General features: G+C 49.5%; 7 protein-coding genes across 7 annotated transcripts; 2 read left to right on the forward strand and 5 right to left on the reverse strand.

Annotated features, from left to right (window-relative positions):
* Window positions 1–254: 254 nt before the first annotated feature.
* On the forward strand, window positions 255–2,051 carry PEX2_066400 (uncharacterized protein; the record flags this gene model as incomplete). Its single annotated transcript, XM_016743911.1, has 1 exon — window positions 255–2,051. The coding sequence occupies one exon, from the start codon at window positions 255–257 to the stop codon at window positions 2,049–2,051; it is 1,797 nt and encodes a 598-aa protein (XP_016599624.1).
* Window positions 2,052–4,092: 2,041 nt separating this feature from the next.
* Window positions 4,093–4,404, reverse strand: PEX2_066410 (uncharacterized protein; the record flags this gene model as incomplete). Its single annotated transcript, XM_016743912.1, has 1 exon — window positions 4,093–4,404. One exon carries the CDS (start codon window positions 4,402–4,404, stop codon window positions 4,093–4,095), a length of 312 nt encoding a protein of 103 aa, XP_016599625.1.
* A 308-nt stretch (window positions 4,405–4,712) lies between these two features.
* On the reverse strand, window positions 4,713–5,216 carry PEX2_066420 (uncharacterized protein; the record flags this gene model as incomplete). The annotated part of the gene is made up of 1 exon (XM_016743913.1): window positions 4,713–5,216. The coding sequence occupies one exon, from the start codon at window positions 5,214–5,216 to the stop codon at window positions 4,713–4,715; it is 504 nt and encodes a 167-aa protein (XP_016599626.1).
* Window positions 5,217–5,927: 711 nt separating this feature from the next.
* On the reverse strand, window positions 5,928–7,763 carry btgE (putative cell wall glucanase (Scw11); the record flags this gene model as incomplete). The annotated part of the gene is made up of 1 exon (XM_016743914.1): window positions 5,928–7,763. One exon carries the CDS (start codon window positions 7,761–7,763, stop codon window positions 5,928–5,930), a length of 1,836 nt encoding a protein of 611 aa, XP_016599627.1.
* A 4,566-nt stretch (window positions 7,764–12,329) lies between these two features.
* PEX2_066440 (uncharacterized protein) lies at window positions 12,330–12,686 on the forward strand (the record flags this gene model as incomplete). The annotated part of the gene is made up of 3 exons (XM_016743915.1): window positions 12,330–12,428; window positions 12,482–12,609; window positions 12,671–12,686. The coding sequence occupies 3 exons, from the start codon at window positions 12,330–12,332 to the stop codon at window positions 12,684–12,686; spliced, it is 243 nt and encodes an 80-aa protein (XP_016599628.1).
* A 773-nt stretch (window positions 12,687–13,459) lies between these two features.
* Window positions 13,460–15,157, reverse strand: coaT (acetyl-CoA hydrolase ACH1; the record flags this gene model as incomplete). Its single annotated transcript, XM_016743916.1, has 3 exons — window positions 13,460–14,653; window positions 14,720–14,960; window positions 15,015–15,157. The coding sequence occupies 3 exons, from the start codon at window positions 15,155–15,157 to the stop codon at window positions 13,460–13,462; spliced, it is 1,578 nt and encodes a 525-aa protein (XP_016599629.1).
* A 1,189-nt stretch (window positions 15,158–16,346) lies between these two features.
* On the reverse strand, window positions 16,347–21,718 carry PEX2_066460 (transcriptional regulator SIN3; the record flags this gene model as incomplete). Its single annotated transcript, XM_016743917.1, has 5 exons — window positions 16,347–17,015; window positions 17,070–21,016; window positions 21,106–21,170; window positions 21,250–21,484; window positions 21,553–21,718. The coding sequence occupies 5 exons, from the start codon at window positions 21,716–21,718 to the stop codon at window positions 16,347–16,349; spliced, it is 5,082 nt and encodes a 1,693-aa protein (XP_016599630.1).
* Between the last annotated feature and the right edge of the window lie 224 nt (window positions 21,719–21,942).

The raw sequence follows: 21,942 nt of genomic DNA on the forward strand, positions 1-21,942 counted from the left end.
TATACCATAGCTTCACGCAGTCGCTTTTCTGACCGCGGTCAGAAAATTAAGGTTTAGATACCTAGGTATGTAAACTTTGGAACCCATCCATGGATAATAAGCAAGCCACTAAACTTCCAAAAATAAAACGTCATTTACATCTAGTCCACGGGTACCGGTAATCACTAGGTAATAATTACGACAGGCTAATTTCATACTAGAGTGATCAAAAGATGAAAGCACTTTGACTTTCACCTTATTCCACAGCGAACATCATGGCCACTCTAGCAGAAAGGCAACCTCTCGCTAAGGGCGGGCATGCTCGAATGCCAGACAGGCTTCCTTCTACGTTTATTTCGTCGACGGTACCCTGTGTATCTGAGAATACCGTCATTCTTGCGGCAACCCATCCCACAGTCTCGACCGCATGTCCAAAAGACGATGGGTGGTTCATTTCGGATTTTTATGCCTTCAACTATCTGTTCAAAGGCTTGGGGATGGACCAGACATGGATAACCGCAGCTGATCCAAGAAAATTAGTGGAGAAGTATGGTCCATACCTTCACGGCAACCCGTATGAGGATCGAAAGGTCTGTCTTGATAAAGACATGCTAGACCAACAGCAAATCACCCCAGTCACCCTAGTTCGCTCGAGTGAAATGATAGATCGAGTTCTTTCAGAGGCAAAACGGGCGTCAGAATTAGCGAAACGGCATGAGGCGCCACTTCTTCTACTCTTCTTTTGCCATGGGCTACCGAATCATCACTTATTGTTAGATGATGGAACCAGCCATAAGGGTCTCAGCATAGTCAATCTCAAGGGCGTGCTTGAGCCAGATGTGCGTATGACTCTCGTTAGCACCGCTTGTTACTCCGGGGGATGGATCACCACCCCCGAGCTCAACCACACCGCCATGACAGCTGCAGGCGGAGAAGACAATCTCGCCGACGGAACTTCAAATGCCTGGTGTGTATCCCAGAGCATTGGGCGAAGTTGCGGGTCTGTGTTTGTGAGCACCCTGTTGGAGACGTTGTCTAGTGCGACAAGTCCTCTTCTCGAAGAACCTGGTCTGGACACAAGCCTATCAGACCCACAGCAAAGCCTTCAACCAGATGACCCTAATAGCTTGCAGACTTTGAGCTATAATTCATTTTGCGATTCTGTTTGGAGTACATGCGAAGATCGCATAACACGGCTTTCAAACTTCCAAAACTTCAAGTTTTGTGCACAAAATGATGCCTGGGAATACTCGTGGACAGGGAGAACAGGAATCCCATTGTCTCACTTCAGGGACCGGTGGGATGGACTCAAGTCCTACCCATATCAAGGGCCCAGTGATATCAGGGACCTTCGAAATCCACACCCGAAAAACAAAACATTTTTGGAGCAAGGTCCGAACAAAATTGCATCAGCAAACCAAGTTGTTGATGAAATGACTGGCCATATAGCCCATGGAAGGCTAAAAGGAATGGCAAGAATTTTCCACCAAACCTGTCCCGGTGAATGGGATCGTGGTAAGGACGTGGGCTTTGGAGGTACGCTCCGTGCATTCTACGAGCGTGACGAGTACCAGGAAAGAGCGCCGATGTTTGAAGCGGCGATACGCTTTAGGTGGGAGGCAGCCCTTCTCGCGGACTATATACTCGAGTTGTTTGACCTTCCTGCTCCTAGTAAGGAGATTTGTATCATGTGGAACCGGTTTTTATGGATCAAACATAGCCGGGAGACAATGCCCAACTTGGAGGCGCGTTGGCCGAAAATGTACAACTCCCTTTCTGGTCATTTTAAGACTCCTTGCTTAAGAGAGCAGGGCCCACCTTTCTACCGACCACTGCATTATTTGGTCGCGGCGTTGTTGGAAGCTGATAAACCAGAGGATGAGACAAGTGCTATAATTTCTGGCATTGGGAATTTCATGAGCACAGTTCGGATGTTTCACCACCAACGTCTATTTGAGGACCAAGAAGTTCGTGGTAGAGGCCACGAGTGGCTAAAATCCATCGGTCGACGGGCTCGCAAGTCCCTCTCGCCGCGCAAAAGGACACGCCACTCAACATCCGTCTCTTGCTAAGTTTGCCCGGGCAAGGTTTACGCCCTCCTTTGCTACCCTTGCAGATTGAAAAGAAGGCCCCAGAAGCGAATGAGATGGAAGAACATCACATTATTATTAGTACTATTATTATTTCCTAAGCCTTGGGATTTGTATTTTAGCCTACGGAGATCGATTGCTTTATTATTTTCCTAGCTTTCTTTTGCTTTTTCCAATAGAACGCTAGTTTGTAATGGTGGTGTATAGGACTTTTATGTACTCTCTGTCTGCCTAACTGCTTGTTTATGTCCTATTTATCGCTATAGGCCATGATCTTACAAAGCGCTCAACTGTGGTAGCTTATATAGCTGTTGGATTTAATAGTACTATGATTGCGGAGATTGTAGGTCTTCCGAAGCGTACGGTTAACCGTGTTTACGAAAGAGCTCTTGCGAAAGGCTTTGATTCAAATTTATGATCTTAGAATATTTCGGATGATATGCTTACTGATGCTCCTCGTCCTAGACGGCTAAAAAAAATAGATAGAAAAGTTCGAAAATCGGGTACTTGCGAAAGTACGACTTAATCGCTATACAACATACACACCATTTCCCGCTGTATATAATAGGAGGCAAAACAGCCCCCTCCTAAATTAGATATTCATGAATCAAACAGGACCAAGAGACGTCCTATGTACTCCGTACTCTGAGGTTGCATCCATTGATAGCAATACCAGCTGTAGGGCACCCGCCTGCGCCTGCGAAAATGACAAGGCGGCCCCAGCCATCATCCAATCAGTGCCGATCAATCCCACAGCTGCCCCTGTAGATCCCCCGACTGCCCTGTTTCAGGCAAGACAATGATAGATCTTCGCGCTGGTGCGTAGCGTATGTCATTGCGGTGCTCCAAGCCTGCAAGCTATAAGACTTTGATGGAGCCTGATATGTGCTCACTTTTACTTTTCTGATTTCAATATTAAGATACCCCGTGTTCAAATTTCACTTTTTTGCTTGACTTCTACTATCTCTCAACGTAATTTGTTTTACGCCGTTTCCTTGCCCTTGCATCCAGTCCAAACCTACATATTGTGGTGTGTTCACCGTCTCTTTTAATTACACTTGACTCGGTCGCTGATTTGATTCTTGTCTTAATTCTAGATACCCCATACCCCATTCTCAAGATTTTTCAGCTTCCATCAATTCAAAATGCGCGCTTCTGTCATCATCCTCGGCTTCCTCGCTACTCTCACCGTCGCCCTTCCCGAAGCATACCCTAAGGTCGCACTTGCGTGTCAATCTGTGAGTCCTCTCGATGGCTACATTGTTGGAGAGTGCGGGGAGACAATTTCTAACCATGTTACTAGAACACTATGTCCTGCACAGCTGCTAACTGTGCTGCCGTGGGATGCTGCTGTGAGGGACTTACTTGCAGTTCCAATGGTGTAAGTACTGATGGAGCCTAACCAATATATACCACGCGTGGATTATTTTAATTCAATATGCTAATGAGGATGACAGACTTGCACGCCACTATAAGTTGATTTTTTTCTTGGAGTTACAATATGATAAAAAGATGGGTTGGCCTACCCAATCAACCATGGTGCCTTTTTGAGTTAGCATAAGGATGGAAAATGGACAGGAAATCCTTTTCCTTGAGCCTACGCTCAATGCCTTCACTTGTATTTATCTATTTTGTTGATAGTACATAATTCGGGAATATCACAAATTCGCAATCCTTGCATTGCCAGGCTTCCTCGTCTCCCTAAAAATACAACGCGGCGATCAATATCTTGAGTCTGATGCAGCTATTACAAAGTGTAGTCCCTAGTACCCCGTATAACGTTCCTCTTTCTGCATGGCTCAGCTTGACCTTGAAGAATTGCTGATCACTCGAGAAAATAGCCCAGTCACGCAGGGGCTCTTCGATGAAATATCCAACTCCCTGCAAAAACATCTTATAGACGCAAGACTTCCAACAAAAAAAGAGCACAAGTGACCCGTCTTGGGGCCATTGTTCCGTACCCATATTCTCCATCGACAAATCATGTGAGATATCAATATCCCTTCCAATATCGACAACGATCTCAAAATTCGATCTCGCCAGCCTCTAGGCGATGTTCGAAATTACCCCGGGCCCAGTTGTCATCATCTCGGTTATTTTGTGTCCCATGCTCGTCTCTGTTTCGCCATTCGACCTCCAAAAGATTCACGTTGGAAGTAACTATTAGTACAGTAGCTCCAAGCAGGATGGCGTAAGCGGCGAGAGCAGGCAGCATAAAGTAGAAGGCGAATTTGACACTCCATACGACCAAGATCACGGTTCCAACCAACGGACGCAGAAGGAGAGGATATTCACAGAATCCGTCTCCGAATAATTCATTCGCAAATTCCTCCATATTGATGGATGATCAGAAGAGAGTGTTCGAAATGGGACTTGGGTGATTTGGCTCGGATCTTGTTGATTTGGTTCGAGACGGGAAGTATAGGAGTATGTTGATAACAGATGGGTTTGGAGGGAGAAGAGAAGATGAATGGTAGTCGTAGCAAGAAGTCACGTCGGGTCCCTGGACTTCGTAGTCCATTCAAGATTGGAAAGAACCCTGGTCCGGGGAAAGTCAGATGGCTACCTTTCCTATTTGGGAAGTATGGCTTTCCGCTACCCAACAAACTTGTAAGGTGCATATGTGCATAGATATTACTAGTCCTACTCAAGCTTCTCCAAAACCTCCAAGTACGAAGAATCATCCTCCGAATGCGTCGTCCTCAAAGTAGCCAACCTCTCCTTCCTAGCAACAACCATTTCCCCAAGAAGCTCAAGCTCAATCTCAAGACGCTTCTCCAGGTCATAGGTACCACCGGGACCACTCGCCGTTGTCGGAAGAGGCGCGGTGAATAGATATGCATCTATTTTTCCCTGGTCCTCCTTCTGTTCTTGCTCACGGTTGTTCTGATCACTCTCGAGCTCTTTTCGTTCTCGCTCCCTCTTCTCTTTCTCTCTCTTCGCTCTAATCTCCTTAGAACTAGGAGCCCAGCCAAACACCGCGGCAAGTATAACGAAGAATACCAAGCCGATGGCGAATATTATGGCGGCCGCCACGGCTATTGGGATGACGAAGTAGATCAATATTGTGAAGAATCCCCCGGTGATAGATTTGATCATTAGGAGGGGGCGCATGTAGAAGGGCTCGCATTCGAATGGGAGAGGCATGGCGAGAGATAACGAGTTGATGTGGTTTAGATTCGGATTCGAATTTGGTCTGGGTTCTGGTTTTGGATCTTGTTCTGATAGGAAAGAGGTGGTGGTAATTGTTCTTTGGCGTAATTTTATCTTTGGTGAGTGATCATATGAGGGTTGGTAAAATAAACATTGGTTTGATCTCCTGTCTTATGCTGAGACTTAGTGTTGGGGGTCGTATGCACTGCCCCAGTGTTTCAGGCGCAGGTTGCATGATGTCAGTCGTGGATAACTCATCGTATAAGAACCCCTCCGCGCGCAAATGATGCAGTTGGAGGGGTTAAAAAGATAAGGCAAACTGAAGGACAGCGGTATCGTAAGTTCAAAGTACAAATCTGACACAGCAGACATTTACTAACTACATACTACATACAGAGTGCTTGAATGATTACCGGAATGAAGACTCGTAAGAAGGCATAAATGAGCAAATGTACAACGACTAAAAACAGGAATAAGGAGATCAAAAGGTGCAACCAGGTCAGTAGACAACGTCAAATAAAAGGTGTATCTACCACAGGAGTCAAAATTTAAAATAGGATCCAAGAAGGGAAGAAAGGGCCGATCGGGGTCCGTAGACACACCACAAAGCCAGAGAAAGGTAAAACTCCTAGTCCTCCTGTACAAGTTTTGCATTTGCAGAACTAAACAAAAAAATATTCAAAAACCCATCAAGAGTCATCACGCTTAGAAGACTCCGGAGCAGCCCCAGTGCTGCTCAACGTTGAACTCACCGGGGGTCTTCCAGGGGTCATCGAGGTAGGAGAAGAAGATTGACTTGGAGCCAACGGCCTTGACCATGGACTTGATGGCGGTAGCCTGCTCAGAGACACCGGGGACGGCAACACCGTTGGCGTCACCGGCGTTGGGCCAGCCAGTCTCGAGGTTGATGACGTCCTTTCCACCACAGATCTTGTCGAGGACCTCGAACTCGGTCTTGACGAACTCACCGGCCTGCTCAGCGGTGACGTCGGCGTTGAAGAAGGGGTGGATGTTGGCACCGACGATATCGACGGCGCTGCAAAGTGTGGCAGCACCGTGCGCCTGCCAGACGTTGATGGGCTCGGTGGTGGTGATCAGACCGGAGTAACCGGCAGACTTGAAGCTGGAAGAAGCGGACTGGATGAAGGAGGCCAGGGTAGAGGCATCGACGAAGCCGGACTGGATGGCCTCGTTACCGACGACAATAAGCTTGACCATGTCCCACTCGGCCCACTTGACAATAGCAGAGACCTGCTCCTGGGCGGCGGAGATGCCGGAGCTGGAGATGTAGACACCCATGATGATGTTGAGGCCGAGCTCCTTGCAGGCGTCACCGATGAACTCGAGACCGCTGCAGTCAGTGGAGTAGACACGGATCAGGTTGAAACCCTTGCCCTTGATGACGGTGAGATCGCTGAGAACGGCCGCCTTGGTCTTGCAATCACCGCCAGAGGTGTAGGGAGAGTAAGTCATACCCCACTGACCATCACCGAGAACGGTGGGGATACCGGTGGCCTCGGCGACGGCGGAGGTGGAGGAGGCGACGGAGGAGCTGGAAGCGGAGCTGGAGACAACAACGCTGGAGGCAGAGCTGGAAGCAGAGCTGGAGGCAGAGCTAGAGGCAGAGCTGGTGCTGGTGACAACTGGAGCGGCAGAGGTGGTAGTAGCAGCAACAGTGGTGGGCGCAGCAGCGGCGGTGGTCGAGGCCAGGCTGCTGGTGGCAACGGGGCAGATGTAGGTGTAGTCGGTGCGGGTCACAGTGACGGTGGTCTCATCCTGGGTGTAGGTACCGGGGACAATGGTCTGGGGGGTGGGGTAGACCAGAACGGTGCTGGTGGGCACAGTGGTGGTGGTAGGAGGCACAACGGTGTAGGTACCAGCGGAGGGGCAGATGTAGGTGGTGGTCTCAATGACGCTGGTCACGGTGGTGCCGGAGGGCTTGACAGTGGCGTAGGGGCAGACAACAGTGGTGGCAGTCTTGACAATGGTGGTAACACCACCGTAGGTGTGAGTACCGCTGGGGACCTCAGTGGAGGTAGCACCGCAGACAGTGGTGGTGTCGTGGACGGTGATGGTGGTGGCCGGGATGGTGTAGACACCGGTGGTGGAGAAGGTGCTAACACCGGGAGTGGGCAACTCGACGGCGGGAGTGCTAGCAACGGCGGTGCTGGAGGAAACCGGGGCCGCGGAGGAAGAGGCCGAGACGGTCACGGTCAGAGTGCTGGTGCTGGTAGAGTGCACAGTGCTGGTGAGAGTGCTGGTGGACTCGGGGGCGGGGGTGGAGGTGGAGGTGGAAGTAGAAGAGGGAGGAGCAACAGTCTCGACGGGAACCAGGGTAGCGGAGCCGTAGACGGTGATCACCTTGGTGGTGCAGCCACAGGTCTCCTCGGGCTCAAGACCGGCGGAGGGGGTAACAATGGCGGAAGACCAGACGCTGGCCGAGGCCTCACGGCGCTGGTGGAAGGCGTCATGGCGACGGTGAACACCGTCGGCCATGGCAGAGCCGACCAAAGCGGCGGCGGCGAAAATAGCTCCCTTCATTATGGAGATATAATATCCACGTGAAAGAATGAATGCCCGCTGAACGAGTGAAGCGGTGGTATAGAATCGAAGGAACGTGGGTTGAGAAGGTAAAAGGAGTGTGATCGGGGGCACGCAGTGCCTTTTGTTGGAGAAATCGTTACCGGGGGGAGTAGGGGGGGGGGGAAAGAGAAAAGGAGAAAAAAGACCCAAAAAAGGCCCTTAGTGTGCCTCTGCATCGATACAGGTCCACCGATCGTGAATTCTGTATGAATTTAATTTACCCTAAAATTACCCCTGGACAAGTCTAGATGTGTATTCAGGGACATTCTCGATCTGATTGGTTGTTGATTCGACACCCGAGGGTTGGCTGCTTGTGGTTGGCCCACACGGCTCGGGCAAGAGTGGAGAAATCCATGGTATACGCAGTATTCCGTAATTGGGATACATTTGATACGTTATGTACAGTATCATTTGCAATTCGAGTACTCCGTACGGGGGGAGATATCAGGCATCCTGCAGGTACTCCGTACAAGTCTCTACAGTCTCTTGACTCAGATAATAATGTGTAGGTACCGATATATTATATTCTCGCCCAACCGTCTTTTCAGTTACAATAGGAACCAATACTCTGTACATAGTACTTCCGTATTCCGTATTCGAATCCTATTATTATCAATACACTAACCGCACGGATCGTTGACTGGCTTCTCTCCTATTCCTCTCAGCCTTCGGCCCCAGCGTCGAAAATAGTTATCCTGTCTCACACCAGAATAGTCTTCCCCTTACCGCTGTGAGGGTCGTCTAGCTTCCAGTTTCCCAACTCCTAACCGCATGAAAAGCCACATTGTACCAAAACGAGGCCAAGGTTTCATATATCCTGTCAGGCCATGTAAGGCACCACTACAGCCCCTCTGTGGCTTACTTGGTGGCAAGCCTGCCCCCGTGCAACCCTCGGTTCCCGGTTACTCAGACCAAAGAAATGTCTCCAAACCAAAGATCCAGCGAATGTGTGGAGCAGATTGGCTTAATCCCAATGTCTCAGTATAAAGTCAGATAGAGAAATCCCCGTTCAAAGGCCAAAAGTCCAAAAACCAAAGAAAAACAGGAAATTCTCTTCCCGCGCCATGTGGGGTGAGCTGTCATAGCGTACTTGACCAGTCCCAAAATGGAAAGGTGGCAGCTGGTTTGGGGTCTAATCTGAATTCTGATTGGTTGAATTGCACCCTCTAATTTCCGCCATGCTGATCTTTATTATAAAATTACAATACAGGTATTATCCAATCTTAAGGATTACCTACAATATACGAACCACGCAGTATTGAGACCGAGTTCTGTTTATTGTTCAATACCAATGTCTCGGATTACCACGGAGCCCATATCAACAAACATCACAAGTGCCCCGAATCCCCCACGTAATCTTATATCAAATACGTTGTCCTACTCTATGGAAACAACACATAACCTTCGTTGTTAACTATGCGCTGTTTTCTACCCCCCTGATGATCTCCATCGAGTTAGCGATATACACGCACTCATGAACTGGCCGATCACCCGGCTTAAATTAAAGTCAAAAATCATTAAATGGGGCAAGAAGCTTGAACTATTCAATTAATTAATCTTGCTGAATAGGAAGGACCGCGTGGACGTTGAGCCACCTTCTATTCACAGCATAGCCATTTACCTAGTGTGGCCGTTGCCAGAGCAAAATAGACAAAAATAACACTGTAGCCTGACTTACCCGATACAGCCGACATCCACTGCGCACACTGGCAGACAACATGTACGGAGTACTCCGTACACAAACAAGCAATGAAAGAAGCAACTAAAAAGCGAACAGATCCTCTACTATTCCATGCACCGAGTGCTGATCACAATGAGAACGAAAGTCTGGATCTCATCGACTGACGATCAAAACTCATGGGGTAGATCACGGCGGATATTGGGGGATATCCGATGGTTGTGCGTGTGTGTCTCTTGCGGAGATTACCGCTATGTATTCTTTTATGGGACTACCATAGCTAGCGTCCAACTCCTGAAACTCGTCGTGTCCGCTTTGCACCAGTTGTTTTACACTCACTAGTCTGGTCTGTTGGAAGTCGATAATAACTCCATGGATTAGTTGATTATTGGAGAGAGTTTGGGTAGAATGTGATGTAATTGCGTATTGAGGCCCAGTCTTGCCACGTTCTTGGTTCGCATTCGTGTACTCCGTACGGAGTATACAAAGTAAATTAAATGAAAAACGCCAATACTCCAGCACAAAGGAACTGCCCAACTCAAAAGACAACTCAACAATCCAGACCGCTGAAATTCTCTTGGCCAATCTGACATTTCCAATCAATCAAAGGCCAAGGATCGTAGCGGATCTGGGCTTAGTTGGCATTTAGGTCGAGGCTTGGCAATACTCTTTCTGAGGTTATTCAGGGGCTTCCAGGGGTCGGCGTGTGGTCTTGTGGATTTGGGATCTGGGAAATTAGTCTTATTCGTGCAAAGCCTATTTTGGCGATTTTCTGTCAGCCTTGCTATTGGGGGTTTTTGTTTTGTTTTTTTGTTTCATAAAGATTCAACGGTGTGTGGGTTTGTGTTCCGGGGAAATTTCTGCAGCCGTTTCTTGACCGGTTTTCCCTGCATATGACTCAGGTTGTGTTTTTGATATGTCGAATTTAGGGCTGATTTATAATGGCATTCCACATCTTAGATATTCGGGACAGATCTGTATCACACTGGCCACATGGAAAATGTCATTTGTGGAATGTATGCCTTGATCTACAGGTGCCTCCTCGCTTCACCTTCTTCTCATCAATAATTACAATTCGTTATTTCTAATATGAGTTTCTTTTCAGCCATGGCTAAATGTTGAATTCCAAAATAATTTCAGAAGATCTCAAAGTACAGCAGGCTCTTCTTGTGATCGTAGCAATTTAACAATCAATTCTGAACAAGGTATCTCTTGTTCAGCATGCCCATACAAAGAGTACAGTCAACCATTGTCAGGTTGGGTCGACTAATGTAAGAATATGGTTTCAATTCCTTTTTTCTTTTTACTTGCAACTTGAAAGTAGTTGAATGATGTATGGATATCGTCGACCGGCCTGACAGTATATATATATATCAGAACTCATCAAGAAATCCAAGAACAACTCATAAACTCCGGTCTAATATCCTTGCCCCAGAACAAATGAAACAGGTGGCGAAGACCGATCTCTCTTCAGGCTTGTTCGGCAATATTAAACGCATTTTCTAATCAGTTTCGTATCTCATGGTAGAAGCCGACGAAGGAAATGAAGCCGCATTTCAATTCAAGCCCAACGGCTGGATAATCATCGTGTTTTCTCGATTCTACATTCTGATTCTCAGAGGAATTTCACCCGCATCCATATTAAATATTGCCTACCTCGTCTTTGATGTATACTTCGACTTCTGGAGTACGTGGAACAATCGTGTGTGAGGATATAGATAGACGTTGCGGTACAAGAGGAGGCGACGATGGAAGAATTTCATAAAAAGTGGTTAGATCTGAGGAGCTGATGATGTTGGACTAGTATAGACTAACGGCTTCATAAATCAACCAGGTCAGATGTTCTCAGCCATTGCAGTTATGTGTCTGGGGCCTGGGACAGATGCCTTTTTGTATGTTGTACGTTGGAATGCCGTCTCGTTCTGACAAGCCCCGAGGGGCCATGGATGTATAGCGGAAGAATCGGCGGTGAGATCAGAGAGGATAGACCATTTTTATTGCGATCGAATTGTCACATCTTGGAAGTTGGGAGTGAGTTGTTCTTGATATATTCCGTGCAAGTTTAGAAGTTGAACCAGCTAGATTATACAACATAACCGGCATGTGCTTCCAAATATCTAATAAAGATTATCACACAAGATCAAAATATACTACAACAGCTCTAAGATGGCTTAAGTCTCATTTAATGAAAGCCCAAGTATAACTTTTCGTATTGTTCCTATCTTTTTGCCGGTCGAATCTGCCCATCACCGTCCCACCCGATCATGCCACCACACCGCAAGTACCACCACCACCGACCACCAGTCCTTCAATCCCCCAATCATCTGACCTCGAATAATAATCGGCAATCTCAGCAGGATTAATTCTCCACCTATACCAATCTATACTAACCCCAGAAGCAGAAACGGAGAAATCCGCATAATAGGATCGCACCATATCTCCCAACGTCACGAATCCAACCACCAACCACATCCAGCAGTATTGAAACCCCATCGGATAAAACCAACCCGAGATATACATCATGCTATTCAGATCATGCCCCAGAAACGGCTAATGGCCATGTCCCGAGACCCAGCCTCTCGGAACAACCATGGTTTGGTTCAATGCTGTCAGGCCATACTTGCTATGCGGCTTGACATCTTGTGGGTACGTTGAGGCAGGAGGTGTGTGTATATAAGGATAGGATGTTACACGGTGGAGTTTGTTTTGTTCATCACACAGCGATATCCTCATATAATAACTACTTCGGTTACTTGACTTGACTTGACTTGATACTTGATACTTCCAAGCTACATCAACAACACAATTGCATAACTGCAAAACCAACCAACCAAACCAAAATCAAAATGTCTAACCCATCCAAATCAACCGATAGCGAGCACGCCCGTCTGCAAAATGACTACGGCGCAGACTACTGGGTTCGGAATTCCGCTCAACAGCATCGTGTATGTTTACCACACCCACCATTCACTGTCCACTATAACTAACACCCCCCAAGCGTGCAACAGCTGGACGAGGCCTCTTCGCTGGGTTACAAGATGTGAAGCACTACAACGTTGACCACGGTTGGGCTCGTCGCAAGTCTGAGACTGCGCAGCCTGGTATTCTCGGGTCGCTTTGGAGTCGGTACGTTATATCTATCATCCATTACTTTGTTTTTGTGGGAACCATGCTGACTTTTATCTAGACTTACCGGACTTTGATACAATTACCAGTGCTTGGCCTTTTTAGGTCGGTTACTGGCTTCTCCGGTCCGGATTCGATTGTCAGACTCTGTCTTTTCTTGACACGGGGGCTAAAAGGGGACTGAGATTGAGATTGAGACTGATATGACTAAACGTTTTTCTTTTTGTTGGCGTTGGCGTTTCTGATTTTTGAACTTTGCTGTGATTATACCATATATTTTCTTGATATAGGGGTTTGGTGTGGCAAGATTTGGTTTCTATACAATTGATTTGTCCGGACTTGTTTGATGCTACGATGTTTTTTGTATACATATCATCTGATTTGGATATACGTTTGGTTCTTACTATAATGTGTAACAATTGGAACCTGTTAAATAAGCTTATTATCATCCGAATGATAGAATTCTTGATCTGATTGGTTCTATTCCAGTATACGTGAATCAACTTGGACATTATTATTCAGTTTACTACGTAGATCATTGTAATCCACTTCATATAATAGTGCCAAGCGCTTACTACCCCGAACATAGCGGCGTAGCAAGATGCTACCTAGCTAGGCATCTCCGACCTACGAACCAACCAACCCACAACGAAAACGATCCAGAGGAAAAAGTTATATTCCAAGTAGTATATATACATAAACCGCTAAATAGGTATACCAAACGCCCAAACCTAGCGTATATCCAAGTTTTAGGATAACAAGGCATCGCCCTCAACCTCTCTCTCTCTCTCTCTCTCTCACACACACACACACACACACACACACACACACACACATCACCGACTCAAATTTACTCCCAAGAGTCAATCTTCATGGTACCCTTCTCCTGGAGATTCTTGTGCATGTTGAATGCCTGGAAAAGCAAATGCGGCTCATGGCCCATACCCTTCCGCAGACACTCGAACTCCGCACGATCAAGGTAATCAGTGAGAATAGGGGTGTAATCAGGGTGCGAGCAATTCTTAATAATAACGCGCGCACGCTCACGGGGCGACAAGCCACGAACATCAGCAAGACCCTGCTCGGTAACAACAACATCGAGATCATGCTCGGTCTGATCGATATGCGTAGCGAAAGGCACAATGCAACTCACACCGGTAGGATCAATCTTGCTAGGACGTGCGGAAGGAGTGTGCATGATACTGTACTTCGAGTTGCGGAGGAAATCAGCCGAACCGCCGAGTCCATTCAGCATGCGCGAGCCCATGACACAGGTACTGTTTGCGTGGGCGTAGATGTCGACTTCGACGGGGGTGTTCATTCCGATGCAGCCGAGACGACGGATGATCTCGGGGGAGTTGGAGACTTGTTGGGAGCGGAGGAGGAGCTTACCCGCGTAGCGCTCCCAGTTATCGTAGAAGCGCTTGAATCCGTCTGGGGAGAAGCGGATGGAGGTTGCTGTTGCGAAGTCGAGGTTTCCGCTGTCGAAGAGGTCGAGGAAGGAGTCTTGGAGGACTTCGGTCCAGACTTTGAGGTTCTTGAAGTCGGCGCCGCCCTTGCTGAGGCCGCCGACGACTGCGTTGGCGATGTTGCCGATGCCGGATTGGATGGGGAGGAGGTTGGGTGGGAGGCGGCCGTGCTTGACCTCGTGCTTGAGGAACTCGATCAGGTTCGAGGCGATGGCTTGGGAGCCTTCGTCTTCGGGGGCGTTCGGCAGGGTTTGATCTGGGTAGTTGGATTCAACGATGGCGACGACCTTCTCCGGGTCGATGGGGATGTAGTTGGTTCCGATGCGGTCCTCCGGGGCCATGATGAGGTAGGGCTTGCGGCCCGGGGGAAGGTCGGAGCCGGTGATGTCGTGCAGGCCTTCGAAGGAGGGCATGGAGGTGTTGACTTCGATGATGACCTTTTCAGCCATCTGGATCAGTTCGGGGGAAGCGCCGACGGAGGCACCGGGGATGATGCCTCCGTTTTCGGTGATGGCGGAGGCCTCAATGACTGCCACGTCGATTGTGGGCTTGGGCTTGTTGAGAGTGTACCAGCCCTGATGGAAGCGGGAAGGTTAGCGGGTCAATTTTTTTTTTCTCTCTCCGAAGATGCCGAGACTTACATAGACCAAATCCGAGGGGAACATGCTTAGATGCTTATCGAAGAACTTGATATCGCCGTTGTTGATTCCCTTTGCGATTTCCTTTCCGACTTGGTGAGGGCTGCGGCGCTCAATCATGTTCAAGCGGGCCCAGCGGCTCTCGGTCTCTGCGCCGGAGGAGGCACCGACAAACAGGTTGTACTTCAGCTGTCCCTGGAGGCTGTTCTTCTCGACGTGGTCTGCGAGAGCAGTGGGAACCATCCTGGATTTGAGGTTAACGTACTGCGCTCAACATCTAATGATCTGTGTTACATACTTGGGGTACCCAACACCGGTGAAACCGGACCAGCCGATGTACGTGCCATTGGGGAAGTGGTGAATGAGATCCTCAGCTTTGGCGAGCTTCTTGAGGTAGGATGGGCGCCGCACACGGCTTTTCAATAGGGCCGAAGCAGACATTATAAGGGAAGAGGGGAGAGTGTCAAAAATGTGGGAAAGAACAAGAAGAAAGGGGATCTGGGGGTATAAGTAATTTCTTCAACCCCACGGGCAGAGGTCTCCACAAAGGAATGCGAGGCCGACAGCTCCGGAAGAATGGAAGTGGTGGATTTGGTGGATTTGGTAGGGTTATGGTCTTCACGATCTTCACAATGCTTTATTGTATATTGTATATTGGATATTGTATATTGTTAGTTCATTCTTAAATTCTAAACCTAATTGTAAGGTTCTAATCTAAAATACATCTCTCCCCCATATCCCCAGTAATTCCCCCCCTTCCCCCTCGATGATGCTTATCGCAAAAATAATTCATAATGACGTCAACCGGCCTGGATCTCGGCATTCACTCGGTATTCGGTCATCTCTCGGTCCACGCTAGTCCTCTCCACCGGCATCTCATCTTCCCATCCCTATGCCTTGATCACACAGAGTCGCAGAGTATCTTGTTCAGTCTGATATCATTCCCTGAACATCACCAGAATGAAAATATATCCCAATACATACGCAACATGAAGATAAAAAAAGGAGATACAGAGTAAGATCCGAGGACCCCCGAGTTTCCCCCGACCCCACGTCTCGGGATGGTATCGGTTAAGTAGTCTCGGCCACACGGAGATTTTTATACCAACACACATTGGATAATCCATTTCCACCATTTGATATATCCATATTCATATTGCCGCTAGTGATGCCGATTATGCCGATCGAGTAAGAGACACCGATGATCCGGGATTCCCCTTTTTTTTGCTTACCCCAGAAGTTCGAGTCGATCGCTGCATTAGGAAATTCCTCTAATGGAGTACTCCATGTGTTTTATAGAATGTGATATTCGACAACTCCACTGAGGTTGAACTGATACAGATTGAATTAGGAAATTATGAGTATCTGAAAGCATTCATACAAATCAATTATATTAAGAATAAACAGGCCAATCTCTTCATAGCCATTTCATTTGTGAGAATAAAGTAAGAGATACTTGAAGAAAAAAAAAGAAGATACAAATACAAACTACGGAAACCGTTCAAAAAAAAAAAGAAAAACTATTCATCGCAATTTCCTCATCGTACGCCGTCCCCCTTCCCACAATCAACAATAATGCATGTCAGTCCCCCCGCTTGGGGGGACTGACCCGTCGTAAAAGTTGCACCCCCTACGCCTCGGTAGGCTCGGCATCGGTCATCTCAACATCCGCCCCATCATGCTTCTCCGCCTCCGCATTAGCGGGGGCCGCGGAGCCAGAGCCAGATCCAGACGCAGATCCCTCACGGCCCGGACCAGGACTATCGGAGAGGGTTCCATCAACCCAGGACCGGAAGCGCTGGTTGCTCTCATCCACCTGGTCCTTGCTGAGGCCGCGGGCCCAGGACGGGTTGTTGACGAACTTCTCGACGAAGCGGTCGTGGCGCTTCTCGCGCAGTGTGGCCTTCTCCTTGGCAAGCTCGTCAGCCTGCGCCTTGATGGCGTCGGCGTCGGCGTCTTTCTCGGGGATGGGGGCGTTAGAACGCCAGAACCAGTCGTGGGTGGGTGGCTGGTACAGCATGGTGTAGTTGTTGGCGCAGATGCGGATGGTCAGGCCGTCGTGGTGCTGTAGGCTGCGGTAGTAGCGCTCGTACTCGTCGTCTTCTTCGAGCCTCGGGGGAAGGTTGCGCTTCAGGAGGGGCATGCGCATCTTGGAGAATTGCACGCCTTCGGTTGGGTCGCGCATCGAGTAGGCCGTCACGTAGTAGGACCAGCGCTCTTCTGGGGTGAGTTCGTCGTTGTTAAGGGTTGCGTCTTCGCTGGTCATTACTTGGACGGTGACACGGCGGTCGGTTGGGTACTGGATGATTTGTTAGTGGCCGTCAGGGTCATTTACGGGAATGGGAAAACTTACGAAGGTAATGCGGTAGATATCTCCGTCCTTGACCAGTCGCTCGACTTGTTTACGGTACTGAATCTCCTGGTGGTGGGTAGTCTCTTCCTTCTCCCGTTCCTTGAAGAAAAGATTGACAATGTCGGAGCTGCGGTCGCGAGAGTCACCGGTGAAGATAGACGCCACGAATTTGGAAATGGAGGAGAAGATACGTTCCAGGTTGTAGAGCAGGTATCCGCTCTGCATGTAGAAGCGACGCAAAGTCTCTTCCAGGTGAACCTGATCGATATCGCCCTTGATAACCTCTTCGCACATGCGCACAATCTGTTTGTAAAGGTTGGCCTTGGGATCGACATCATAGAAGAAATCGCCAGGGAATCGGTCGATCAAGCACAAGTCGTGGGCAGCCTTGGGTAGAACACCACGTCGGACTTGTTCGCGAGCTGACTCCTCCTGCTCCTTGATGCGCAGGAGACGCGAGTAGAGGATCTCGAAAGTACGCAAGAAGCAGAAGATGTTCAGATTGCTGTACATGTGGTGTTCCTTCTTCTTGTACTTCTCGTTGAGTGTGTATTCATGCTCAAGGTTGAAGTTGCCCTTTCCGGGGTGCTCCATCCAGCGCAGTTCAGCCACATCAAAGGAGTCCTCGGACTCGGAGACGGTGGAAGAAACTTGAACAACAGGGGGTTCGTCGTGGTTGTTCAGAGCACCGTCCTCCTTGAGGGTCTTCTCAGCCTGGCCACCTCGTTCAAGGGCCTCACGCAGAAGATCCAGCTTCTGCAAGTCCGCCCCCTTGCGGCTTCCGTTCGAGGCATCATCATTGGCATAAGTGTCATCGTCATCATTGATGGCGTTGTAGACTTCGTCCATGTACAAGTTGAAGGTGTAACGATCCAGGCCGAAGAAAGTAGGGATGAAATCCCGGATAAAGTTCATGAGTCGCTGAGGATCAGCACCAAAGCCATTGGTGTTGCGGTCGAAGTACAAGAAGAGCAGGTAGACAGCATCCAGGAGGACCTGAGTATCGTTGAACTGGAACTCAGCCTGGAACTTGGGCGAGGTCCGGCCACTGTTGCGACCAGCCTGCGCATCCTCAAGCTTGGTCTGCAAGTCTTGCTGGATGTTCTTGGCAACAAATAGCTTCTTGTCGGTTTGCTTGGTTGCGATGGCTTGGTGGTCAAGACTGCGCCAGTATGCTCGCTGCATCTGTTCGCGCCAGACCTTGTCCCACTCGCGCTGGCAGGCCTTCCATTCCTCTAGCTTCTGCTTCAAACGGTAAAGAACGATAGGAAGGACGTGGCATGGGCGAAGGAACATGTCTCGGATGACTTTCTCGCCGCGTTGACGGTCGTAAATCTTCTTGATGACACGCTGGTAAATTGCTTCGCTTTGACCACCCAGACCTTGTGGCAATTTGAATGCCATGCGTTCCGCATCACTCATGTAAAGGAATTGCTGGCAAATGGGCTCAATCAACTGGATGGTACGGGTACAAGCTTCGATGTGGTGATCGTAATCGTGGCGATCTTCTTCAATTCGGTGCAAAGCGTCTTCATACTGGTTCTTGCGGTGTGCAACAAAGCCAGAATCTTCCGAAGCCCAGGTGGGATGTGAGGCCCAGTCGTCATTAAGAACACCGTTGCAAAGCGCATCGCGTCCACTACATGGCTTTTGGCGTTCGCGCTTGGGGAGAAGTCGGTAACTCGGTCCCAGAGACCGGCAGTGAGCCAGGTTGACGACTCCTGATTCCGGGTTCGCCTTAGGGTCGATAATCTTATCCTCAGGCTCTTCGGCGCTCATGAAGCGTCTGAACCAGCTCATGAGCTCAGCATTGGACCCGATGTATCCCTCAGCCCTCTTGACCAGAATGTGGCGGTCGAGAAGATCCGTGGTGTACAGGTTGCAAAGCTTCAGGAAGTCGCTGAACACCTGCTTGTTGGCGATGAACTTCTTCACGCGATCAAAGAACGCGATTTCTTCCTGGCTGGGGGTCATGGAGACCGAGGGAGGAAGAGGCTCTGGGAGAGCAGGAATCAAAGTGGGAGACACATTAGCCATATCCACAGAAGGCTTTCCATGGTGATACTTCGGTCTCTTAGTGGCGTTACCGAACTGCGAACCCTGGCCACCTCGGCTTGCCTCAGACAAGCGAGCAGCCTCAGAACCGGCCGGCCCCGAGATAGAGCCAACACCACCTGGGCCACCACGACGCTTCTTGCTTTCCTTGGGGTCCTTCACATTGAACTGGCCCAGGGGAGGCATCTTGACGTCACGGTTAGGAGTCTGGGAGGTGAAACCTGCAGGTTCGCCACGGAGATTGCTAAGAGGTGCTTGCTCTTCGGCTTGGCGCTGCGCAGCTACTTGTTTGGCATGCGCGGCGGATTCCGGCAGGAACTGTTTGAAATCCTCCAAGAGGTCTGGTGCAGTGTTAAACAACTGAGTAACCTGTCCATAGACATCCTGAATAGGCTTTGACTCCCGCTGGTAAGTCTGGAGTATCTCGAGGAACTGCTTGTAGATCTCTGGAGCACTGGAGAAGCGGTTCTTGATCTTGTTCACATAGCTGATGGCGTGGTTGAACTCCACGGGACCACGCTTGTTCAGATCCTGAGCACCCTGAAGCATACCAGTACCGACGCCAGCCAGATTGTTCATTGGCTGGGTGAGACTAGAGTTCGGTCCAGCACCTGAAACCCCCATGAGAGACGCCCTGCTAAGTCCGGCGGACGCTGCGGAGGCAGCGCCTTGCAGCTGTGCCACTCCACGGTGGTCTTGCTGATGAGTCATGGCGGATGCAGCTTGTTGCTCTTGCTGGGTAGGGTAACCATAGTGGTGCTCCTGGGCGGGTCCCGGTCCATCCTGTTGATACATACCCCCCATCATTCTCGAGCCAGGGGAGTAGGATCCAGATGCGGGGCCCTGCTGCTGATCCTGTTGCTGCCCTTGTTGCCAGCCAGGTCGAGACTGGTCACGATAGAAGTCAGACCGGGCATGTGGATCACCGGAGGGGGGTGCGTTGGTAATTGTCTCAAAGGGACGTCCTGCACGTGGCATGCTGAGTGTATTAGTGCCCGACGGGGTTGTGACCCGAATCGCATCAGGGTTGTCTTCGGTACCGCACTCAATGCGGTATCCAGGAGGCAAAAAGGTATTAAATCCTTGAATAAGAGCAGGATGACCATTGAAAAGGGTTGAAACACGTTGAATCACACCAGGGGTATCGATAGCCTGGCTCTTGAAATCCTTCATGATATCCAAGAAACGGTTGTAGACATCTGGCTGGTCAACAAAGCGTACCTTAACCTGATCGAGGTAGCTGAGAGCATCATTTAGAATCGGTTGCTGGCCCTGAGCAAGAGCTGCGACATTTCCTGGAATTTGCTGCCCGGCGGCATTGTATGCCATCATAGGCTGTCCTGGTGGACCACCGGGGTGCTGCATGTACGAGCGAGGTGTGCCTTCGCCGTGCTGCATTTGAGGACCAAACAAGCCAGCAGCAGACTGAGGCCCGCCCTGGTGGCCGTTCTGCGGGTTTCCGCCGAGGGTCGAGAGGAGTCCGCCCGGGCCATGGATGGAGTTGGGGACTTTGTTGGCCACGGGCTGGTGGAGGGGAATCGAGCCAGTGTGGCTCTGGACAGGGTGGTGGGGTTGTTCGCGGCGTTCTAGCTGCCGTTCAATTTGTTCGCGGTGGTCGCGCTCGCGCTCACGCTCACGGTGCGCCATTTCTTCCTGGCGCTGGCGCTCGATGATTTCGCGCTCCCTGGAGTCCCGCTCCCGCTCGCGGTTGAGCTGGGGAGAAGCGTGTTGCATGGCTTGACCGATTCCAGGAAGAGAGTGGCCGCTGTTATGCGACGGGCCTGCTGGGTGCTGGCCGTACGCGGAAGGTTGGTGTGGATTTCCGTGGGTCTGGCTTAATTCTGCCAGTCCAGGAAGAGAATGGCCACCCGACTGACTAGGGTGGTAGGGTCCTGTAATAGAAATATCAGTTAGTTTAGACATTGTTTTTTTATCATTGGATTTCCACATGGAAATCCATAGCTCACAAAGAGGCACTCACCACCTGGAGGGGGAAGCACTGGGCCCGAGGCCTGTGAGGCCTGACCTTGCTGAGAAGGATTTTGACTGTTGAGGCGCAAGAACATCGAGTTAGTCTCTGATTTCAAGGTATCAAGCCGCTTGTACTATCTATGACTGCTCGTACCTGAATGACCCCAGGGGCCGAGGCTGCTGGTTCATTTGATCGATGCCAGGATGCGACGGCGGCCCACCAGAGGAGTGCCAGTTATCGTTTCCAGAGTTCATGATGCGTGCACGAACCCCAGTAGGAGAGAAGTAGGAAGGTAGATTTGACGGATTAGAAGGGTCGAGGAGGGGAGAAAAAGTCAGGATCTGGTAATCGAAGAGCTGGAGCTCGTAGTCTCGTGGGTTGGAATCGACTGGCAACGCTCAGGTTGCACTAAGGTCACAGCATGACCTGAAATCTTGCAGATAAGAAGACAGAAACCGACTCCACGCAGCAAGAAAGAACCGGTAGAGAAGTAGAAGTATGATAGACAAGAAGGAGACTCAGACTGGGGTGATGGAATTGCGCGCGACCGATCGCGGGCTCCTGTGGAGGCTTTCCTCTCCGGAGCTAACCTATTGTAGTTTAGTGAGTGCTTATCGGACATTTGATTATCCGAAGTGTATTCAGAATTCATTCATTACGGTATTATTTGTATCTATTGGCGGGATTCCCGTCAATGGGAGGCGGTACATTGGTCATGTGTTGTATTGTGCGATAGGTCAATTTCAGTCCGCCTTCGTCATCGCCCGCCATTGCCGGCAGAAAAACATGACAGGCATTGAGGGAACAGCGAGACAAATGTGAATAGCATGAGTCATGAATGGATAT

The sequence above is a fragment of the Penicillium expansum genome, assembly GCF_000769745.1.
Source record: "Penicillium expansum strain MD-8 chromosome Unknown contig224, whole genome shotgun sequence".
In the NCBI taxonomy this organism is placed as follows: Eukaryota; Fungi; Ascomycota; class Eurotiomycetes; order Eurotiales; family Aspergillaceae; genus Penicillium; species Penicillium expansum.